The sequence below is a fragment of the Enhydra lutris genome, unplaced genomic scaffold, assembly GCF_002288905.1.
Source record: "Enhydra lutris kenyoni isolate GAN:26980312 unplaced genomic scaffold, ASM228890v2 scaffoldscaffold58, whole genome shotgun sequence".
In the NCBI taxonomy this organism is placed as follows: Eukaryota; Metazoa; Chordata; class Mammalia; order Carnivora; family Mustelidae; genus Enhydra; species Enhydra lutris.
In genome coordinates this window covers 5,012,148-5,021,525 of record NW_019154142.1, presented here as the reverse complement: position 1 = coordinate 5,021,525, position 9,378 = coordinate 5,012,148, and the positions used below count along the sequence as shown (strand labels likewise).

Sequence of the window (9,378 nt, the reverse complement as noted above, 5' to 3'; positions counted from 1 at the left end):
TGTCATAAGGCTTAAAGTGGATTCAGTCAAAACATGCTAATGACCCTCCACCCTCACCAGCCCCTCCCTGCCCCTCCAATGTGGATCCTTAAGCCATCTTTTTGGATCCAGGGCCACATGATATTTCTGCTATACAGCTGCCATGGTATTTGGCCCTCATCTGACCTTCAAAGATTTTTTTTAATCACCTAAGCAATTTCTTTTCCCTGTTCAATTTCAAACTAGCAGCTTCTTTGTTGTTGTTGTTTTTAAAGATTTTATTTATTTATTTGACAGAGATCACAAGTAGGGAGAGAGGCAGGCAGAAAAAGGGGGAAGCGGGCTCCCTGCGGAGCCGAGAGCCTGATGCGGGGCTTGATCCCAGGACCCTGAGATCATGAACTGAGCCGAGGGCAGAGGCTTAACCCACTGAGCCACCCAGGCGCCCCTGCTGTTGTTTTTAATAACAGCTATATTAGGATATAATAAGCATACCATAAAATGGACTATTTATGGATTTTATTTACTTATTTGTCAGAGAGAGAGAGAGCACAAGCAGGCGGAGGCAGAGAGAGAAGCAGGCTCTCCGCTGAGTAAGGAGCCCAATGTGAGGATGTGGGACTGGATCCCAGGACCCTGGGATCATGACCTGAGCCAAAGGCAGCCACTTACCCGACTGAGCCACCCAGGTGTCCCTAAAATGGACTATTTTAAAGTATACAACTCAGTGATTTCTAGTATATTCACAGAGTTGTGCAACCATCACCACTAATTCACAATATTTTCATCACCCCCAAAAGAAACCACACATCCAGTTGCAGTCATTCCCCTCCCCACACCCCAGGCCGTGGCAAACAGTAATCAAAACTTTCTCTCTATAGGCTCACTTAACTGGAAATCTCTATAAATGGAATCATTCAATATGTGGCTTTTTGTGTCACCTTCTTGGTGTAATGCTTTCAAGTTCAGCCATGTTGTAGCTTGTTTCTGTACTTCATTCCTTTTTATTGGCAAATCAGATTCCATATATAGATACGCCAAATTTGGTTTATTCCTTCTTTTTTTCTTTTTCTTTTTTTTTTAATGCAGTCTCTACACCCAAGATCGGGCCCAAATTCACTACCCCAAGATCAAGAGTTGGATGGGTTATTCTGCCCAATAACTACCTGTTTTCTATCCAAGATGTTTCAACTTCTAAGCTAACTTTCCAAAGGCATGAGCTCTAGGCCATGAAGCCGATACTATGTCTCTTTTCCTCCCAAGGGAACGGTTTGTGTGCTATGTTTTAATACTAAAATCACTTTACATATTGTGTATACACCTTTTTGTAAATATATAAAGTATCTCTGAAAGGATATGTAAGAAACTGGTAAAATTTGTTGTCTTTGGGAAGGGGATGTAGGGGGACAGGGAAGGAAAGCTTACTTCTTACTCTTATCCTTTTTTTTTTTTTTTTCCTTTTTAAAAAGATTTTATTTATTTATTTCACAGAGATTACAAGTACACAGAGGGGCAGGCAGAGAGAGAGAAAGGGAAGCAGGCTCCCTGCTGAGCAGAGAGCCCGAGGCGGAGCTCGATCCCAGGATCCTGGGATCATGACCTGAGCCAAAGGCAGAGGCTTTAACCCACTGAGCCACCCAGGCGCCCCATTACTCTATCTTTTTTCACTCAATACCCTTTTGTAAATTGTTCAAAATAAATAAAAATAATAATTACTTCTTAAATAGTAAACAGTAAAAACCTTAAATAGATGTATGAGGCTTGTTTATTAGAAAAGGACTTCTTTTTTAAAAAATTTTTAAAGGTTTTATTTATTTATTGGTCAGAGAGAGAGAGAGAGAGAGCGCACAAGGAGGCAGAGAGGCAAGCAGAGGGAGAGGCAGGCTCCCTGCTGAGCAAGGAGCCCAATGTCAGACTCATCCCAGGAGCCTAGGATCATGACCTTAGGCAAAGGCAGACACTTAACCAACTTAGCTGCCCAGGAGTCCCTGAAAGGGACTTCTTAAATTATTACACTGACCTTGCAAAACACACATATTGTTGAGGTGACTGGGTGGCTCAAAGGGTTAAGTGTCTGCCTTGGGCTCAGGTCATGATCTCAGGATTTTGGGATCACACTCTGTGCCCTGCGTCAGGCTACCTGCTCAGTGGGGAGTCTGATTCTCCCTCTCCCTCTGCCTGTTCTCTCTCTCTGTTAAATAAATAAATTGAATCACACACATATATTTTCACTCCTCAAGCCTTTATGACTGCTGTTCCCTTCGCTTGGATTGGCCTTCTCTTTATCTTCCCTTTTACACCAATAAAATCTGACAACTTGTGTAATTTTTCAATTTACAGAGCACTTTCAGATACAACATAATCTAATCTTCAAATGCAAAATAAACAGTAAGTATAAATATTTTTATTTTCATTTAATAAATAAGAACATTGAGGCTTAGAAAGTGTAGCAGCTTTTCCCAGATCACAATTACCACGTTTCAGAGCTAGAATTCAAATCTACAATTTCTAACAGGTTAAGTGCTTTACCTTTTCTTTTTTTAAGCAATGAAATCCTATTTCTTTAATGGGGCAACTCAGTAAAAATGTACAAAGGTGTTTACTAAAGTGTCGTGTAATTTTTTAAAAAAATATTTTAAGTTATCTCTACACCTAAGGTGGGGCTCCAATTTAAAACCCTGAGAGCAAGAGTTGAATGCTCTACCAACCCAGCCAGCCAGGCCACACAAGTGTTGTGAAATAACATTACACAATAAATACTACGCACTTACTAAAAATTATGATGTAGATCTGTATTTACCATGGAAAACTTGGAAAAGCATGCATGATATTGTATACAATGAGAAAAGCAACTTAAGAACAGAGGTACAGGGCCGCCTGAGTGGATTAGTGGGTTAAAGCCTCTGCCTTCAGTTTGGGTCGTGGTCCTGGGGTCCTGGGATCGAGCCCCGCATGTGGCTCTCTGCTCCGTGGAGAGCCTGCTTCTTCCTCTCTCTCTCTCTCTCTCTCTCTCTGCCTCTCTGCCTACTTGTGATGTCTGTCAAATAACTAACTAAATAAATCAACCTTAAAAAAAAAAAAAAAGAACAGAGGTACAAATTTAACACTTAAAGTGTTTACATGTAGTAAGAAGCTGGAAGGATATACGTGTTTTTTAAAAGTCAATACTCTAAAATTTTGTGTATTACTAATAGATAAAACACGTTAAATGCTTACTCTGTGCCAAATGCTGGGCTAAATCTATTTTAAATGTATTGTTCCATTTAATTCTCACGATAACCAACTTGCCTAAGACCTTGCTGCTAGAAATGCAGCTGAACTGGACAAGTATCCGACCCAAAAGCTCACGCTCTTTGGAGCCAGCTATTATCATCCTGTCTCAGATACGAAGATCATTTATTTCATAATCAGTTGAAACCCGTGAGTTTAAGAAAAATTCCGTTCAAAACTCCACTTCCCCAGGCCTCTGAATTCCCCTAACGATGTTTGTCTTACAGCACCTGGGGCAATCTCATTAGCATTTAATTTGCTGGGTTCCTCTCTTTACCGCTCTTAGATCTCGGGCGGTCAGGCCTGAAACCCAAACCCAAGCGTTCCCTACGTGTTATACTGAAATGTGCCCCTAACTCGTCTCAAGGAGAACTTGAAATGAGAAGTGCTCACACGATATTAAGAATTTCTTTCTAGGGGCGCCTGGGTGGCTCAGTGGTTTAAGCCTCTGCCTTCCACTCAGGTCATGATCTCAGGGGCCTAGGATCCAGCCCCACATCGGGCTCTCTGCTCAGCGAGGAGCCTGCTTCCCCCTCTCTCTCTGCCTGCCTCTCTGCCTACTTGTGATCTCTGTCTATCAAATAAATAAATAAAAATCTTAAAAAAAAATTTTTTTTTTCTTTCTAAGAAATGCTGAGTCGGGCCAAAACTGAGGCCTCTTCATTTCCCTCTCACATGGCTGTCTCCTTGCTTGCACCTTCTTTATCCTCTCTCCCTCTGCAGCCCTCTCCCCCACCCCAGGCCGGTAGCCTGAGAGTGTCCTCGGTCACGGGCCTGCCCCAGTAAGCCGCCACCGGAGCCGCGCTCCTTCTCTCAAGAAAGGAACGAGAAGGAGGCCTGGAGCGTTCCTCCACGTGAGCACCGGGGCGGCCATCTCGCGTTCTGGCAGGAGCTGTCTGCGGGGCCTGAGCCGCAGCCCCACCTGCCCGTACTCAAGATGGCGGTCGCGGAGGGCGTGGCCAGCAACTCGGAGGTTCCGACATGGTGAGGAATCATGGCGGCGACCAAGGAGCGGATCCCGGAGGACAGAGAAGAAGAAGAAGAAGAAGAAGAGGAAGCAGTGAGTGGCACGACCGCGGCCTGCGCGGCGGGGGCGGCGTGTGGGGCAGCGAGTCGGGATGCGGCTAGCGGGAGGGAGAGCCCGGGCCTCCGGCATAGCTGCCAGACGGTAGTGAGAATGGGGAAGTAGAGGACGTTACCTTAGGCAGCGTCGCTTGCCTCCTCTCGTTGAAAGCTGGACCTGGTGCTCGCCAAGGTTGGGATCGCTGCAGTGGGGATTTTTGGCTTCGCTTGTTAACTGCCTCTTCCTGCACACTCTCGCGCTAGCACGTTAACGCCTCTTTTTCTTCCACCAGGAGCAGTTGGTTCTGGTGGAGTTGTCGGGCATTATTGATTCAGAATTTCTATCAAAATGTGAAAATAAATGCAAGATTTTGGTGAGTCTGATAGCATTGGGGGGATTTCCGTAGATTTTCTTACATTTAAACAAGAATGAACAGTGAAACACGTATCCGCAAAGATCTATTCCTCGTGACAAAGCGCTGGATGCTAAGGACAATCATAGAGAAGCACAGAGGGACTATGGGAGCAAATGGGAGAAAATGCCATAGTCGGCTTGAGTGTCTGAATGTGTGCCTGGGAGAGTTAAAGATTTAGAGGAGGTAGCGTTTTGTTATTAACCAGTATATTTCGAAAAAAATACACTGTTTTAGATAGTGAGCGGGGAGAGAAAACAATGCAGACAGGCTCTTCCTCTGTGCATGCAGAGATTAACTGGAGAAGGGAGGCAACCTAAGAAAAGACTTTCAAGACCTCACACTCTGCTGTTGACTTGAGCTGTGGTGTCAAGTTACCATCTGTTTTTATCACTTTACATAAAAATCTTTGAGCTACTATTGACAAAACTTTTTCTGTTCTTAACTTGAAGAGGATGCTGATTGAAATACAGCTTGCTGCTTGGCTATGAATGCAGCATCCTTCAGATTGTAAGTGCAGTGATCAGAGCATTTTTAGCTTACCTTGAACTTGCTAGGACAAACTCCAGAGGTTCCCCAGTTTTGGAGATCACTCTCCTTGGTAGCAAGGCTCTTCGTTTTTTGGTTTTAATTGATATGTAATTGACATAACATTATATTTCAGGTGTACAACATAATGATTTAATAGTTGTATGTACTAGGAAACAGTCATCACAGTCAGTCTAGCTAATATCCATTTACAATTTTTTTTTGTAATGAGTATTTTTTTTTTCAATTAAGTAAGCTCTGTGCCCAACATGAGGCTTGAACTCACAACCCCAAGATCAAGAGTTGCACGCTACAGACAGCTCACCAGGCACCGTGTTGTAATAACTTTTAAGATGTTACTCTCTTAGCAACTTTAAGTGTACACTATGGTATTATTAAGTAGAGTAATGCTGCACATTACATCCCCAGGACTTATTTATTTTATAACTGAAACTTTGTATCTTTGGATTACCTTCACCCATTGCACCCAACCCCTCAAGGATTTTTTTGTTTTTTATAGAGGGAGAGGGAGAAACAGAAGGAAAAGGGGAGGGAGAATCCTAAGCGGACTCTATGCCCAGCATAGAGCTCCAGGTGGGACTGGATCTCATGACCCACCCTGGACCGAAATCAAGAGGTGGATATGCTTAACCCACTGAACCACCCAGGAGCCCCTGCAAGGCTTTTTCTAATGATGATTTTTTTAATGACCCTGTATTCTGTTGCAGGGAATTGACACTGAGAGGCCCATTCTGCAAGTGGACAGCTATGTCTTTGCTGGAGAGTATGAAGGTAGGAGGCTGTCAAGGATGAAACTCCTTTTTTTATATGCTTTTCAGAGAAAGTTACTCTTATTTCTCAACAAATTGCCTTCAACTTTTCTGCAGACACTCTTGGGACCTGTGTTATATTTGAAGAAAATGTTGAGCAAGGTAAGTGTATGCATTGCTGACTCAAATCTTTTTACTATGAAATACTGCGAGCTTACTTTTGTACAGTAAATATTTAAGTTAAACATCTCATGTGCCCATTGTCTAGCTATATGAAATCCTAACCATTTTGCCAGGTAGTTAAAATACATTCCAGATACATTTGAAGCCTTGTGTATACCCCTCTCTAAACATATGCCCTTCCTCTTTCTTGATAATCACTCTTCTGAATTTGATGTTTTTCTTTCTTTACCTGATTTTATATTACATAGATATGTATCCACAGACAGTAGTAGCATTTTTTTGTGTATATTCAAACTTGATACAAATTATAGCCCATTATATGTATCATTGTATATATTTTTTCAGGTACAGATAGGTTTTGAGATTTATACAATTGGTATGTATAGTTCTATTTTCCCTGTTGCTAAGTATTCTATCTGTGACCATACCACAGTATATTCTTCAGTTACGAGATGTGCTGATGGCTTCCATTTTTACCAGTAATTATTAATAACTATGAAAATTTATTGAATGCCTACTATATGTCAGGCATTGTTCTAAATGCTACATTTATTAACTCATTTAATCTTCATCACAAGTCTGTGAGGTAGAGACCATGGTTGTCTTCATTTTACATTTGAAGAAACTGAAGCACTGAGAGGTAAATAACATTCCCAAGGTCATACATGAAGTAAGAGACAGAGCCAGGATTTGAACCCAGGGGGTGTGGTTCAGAGCCTGTGATCTGAACTACACTTATTAACTCACTGCAGAAATGCTGCCATGAGTATTTTGTGTCTCGTTATGCATGGATGCAAAAATGGCCCGAAGATATACACTTAGAAATGGAATTATTTGATTGCTGAGTGTGTGTTAGGTTTAACCATGTGAAGTGACCCATTTGAACTGAATATGGACGGCTTCATGTGGTTCAACCTAATAGGTAGTGCTAGGATCCTTTCTGAAGTGTAGTGTCAGTGACCTATGGCAGCGTGTGGAAGTTTCCAGTGTGTTTCACACCTCCAGCTCAGAGCCTTATCCTCTCTCCTGCCTGCGCCCACGGTTTCCTGTAAAGCTATAACCTCGGGCAGCAGGTTTTCTCTCAGTCTTCTTTCATGATTGAGAACGTCCTCACGCCAGTCTGACTTCAAGTAGTAAATCTGACTTTGATGCTTCATTTTGAGTGACTTCATGACCCTGTAAGGCCACCTTCCTGGTCCCACTTCCCTGCTTCACGGCTGGAGCCTAGCAGGCCGATAGGTTTAACTTCATGCACAGCTTTGTGTTTTGGTCCTCTGGAGATGTTGTTTTGGGGTCTAGTTTTGCCTTCAGTTTTATTTGTCATTTCTCTTTACTGGGAGCAGGAGGGATGAGTTAAATTTTGAACTTACTACACTATCTCACCAGGAAGTAGTTTAGTCTGACCCTTTAACTGGAATTACTGAGGCTTAACATGATTATTTGGTGTTGTCAACAGTAAAATAATTGAGTTCATTTTATGTTCTAGGTGATACAGAAGGCAGTGATAAAACAGTGCTGAAATATAAATGCCATACAATGAAGAAACTCAGCATGACAAGAACTCTTTTGACAGAAAAGAAGGAAGGAGAAGAAAACATAGGTTAGTTCACTTAGTTCTCTGAAAGTAGGTGATTTACTATTGGCTTTGACAATGACACATTGCTGTCAGGACATACCTTGTAGTAACAACTATGTTTTGTGGAAATCAGGAATGTTCCCTGAAGAGTACCAGATACAGATTTAAAATTCATTTGAGGGACGCCTGGGTGGCTCAGTTGGTTGGATGACTGCCTTCGGCTCAGGTCATGATCCCGGAGTCCCGGGATCGAGTTCCGCGTTGGGCTCCCAGCTCCATGGGGAGTCTGCTTCTCCCTCTGACCTTCTTGCTCATGCTCTCTCTCACTGTCTCTCTCTCAAATAAATAAATAAAATATTTAAAAAAAAAAAGAATAAAAATAAAATTCATTTGAACTGTAGGGGCGTTTGGGTGGCTCAGTCATTTGAGCTTCTGACTCTTGATCTCAGCTCAGGTCTTAATCTCATGGCTGAGTTTGAGTCCCATGTTGGGCTCTGCTCTAGGTATGGAGCCTACTTTAAAAAAAAAAAAGATAAAAAAATTTCATTTGAACTTTAATGTAACAAAGGGCACTGGAGACATGGAAGAAATTTCTTATCTCCTTTGCACTGGAAATAATCGTGAGGAGTTTGTCAAGAAACTTGATAGATTTCCAACCCCTAGGGAATTCAGCAGCTACCACTACCACCCACCCCTGCAACTCCCGTGATTAAGAGTTCTTTGTAAGTGGAGATGATAGAATCTGGATTCTCAAGTGAAACCCCAGAGGATCTCCTAGAAACTTGTGGCAGTGTGGCAGCCTTCCCCAGGAAGCTAATAACTGGAAGAGGCTGGCTTTATATGTTAGGGCGGGACTGTAAAACCACAGTTGTTGGACCTGAGTTTCTTTCTTTTTTTTTTTTTTAAAGATTTTATTTATTTATTTATTTGACAGGCAGAGATCACAAGTAGGCAGAGAGGCAGGCAGAGAGAGAGGAGGAAGCAGGCTCCCTGCTGAGCAGAGAGCCGGACACGGGGCTCAATCCCAGGACCCTGGGATCATGACCTGAGCCGAAGGCAGAGGCTTTAACCCACTGAGCCACCCAGGCCCCCCCCCCTTTTTTAAGACTTTATTTATTTACTTGACAGACAGAGATCACAAGTAGGCAGAGAGGCAGGCAGAGAGAGAGGTGGGGAGGCAGGCTTCCTGCCAAGCAGAGAGCCCGATGCAGGCCTCCATCCCAGGACCCTGAGATCATGACTTGAGCCGAAGGCAAAGGCTTAACTCACTGAGCCACCCAGGCACCCCCTGAGTTTCATTCTTAACGCCCATCCACTGAGCTTTCTCCAGTTGCTGGTCACCCGAAGTGGAGACTTTTTAGTCTAGTGCTTCTTGCAGCCATAGCATAGCATGCACATGTTTGTGGAGATAAACAGATAATCACTTGATAGTTTAAAAGCTCATTGCTCCTAAGTGAAATAAGAGAAAGAAAGACATGATTTCAGGGGAGCCTGGGTGGCTCAGTGGGTTAAGCCGCTGCCTTCGGCTCGGGTCATGATCTCAGGGTCCTGGGATCGAGTCCCACATCGGGCTCTCTGCTCAGCAGGGAGCCTGCTT

General features: G+C 43.1%; 1 protein-coding gene across 2 annotated transcripts in view; it reads left to right on the top strand.

The window, feature by feature from the left end:
* Positions 1-3,928: 3,928 nt before the first annotated feature.
* The window catches only part of LOC111158271 (general transcription factor IIIC subunit 6), an 11,309-nt gene continuing 5,859 nt past the window's right edge, over positions 3,929-9,378 (top strand). The window contains exons 1-5 of one of the 2 annotated variants that reach the window (XM_022520195.1): positions 3,929-4,309; positions 4,608-4,685; positions 5,981-6,044; positions 6,140-6,184; positions 7,692-7,805. In XM_022520195.1, coding sequence (XP_022375903.1) covers positions 4,244-4,309; positions 4,608-4,685; positions 5,981-6,044; positions 6,140-6,184; positions 7,692-7,805 — 367 coding nt within the window. In that variant the 5' untranslated portion in view covers positions 3,929-4,243. Of the gene's footprint in view, positions 4,310-4,604; positions 4,686-5,980; positions 6,045-6,139; positions 6,185-7,691; positions 7,806-9,378 lie in introns of both variants that reach the window. The other variant, XM_022520194.1, reaches the window with a different exon arrangement.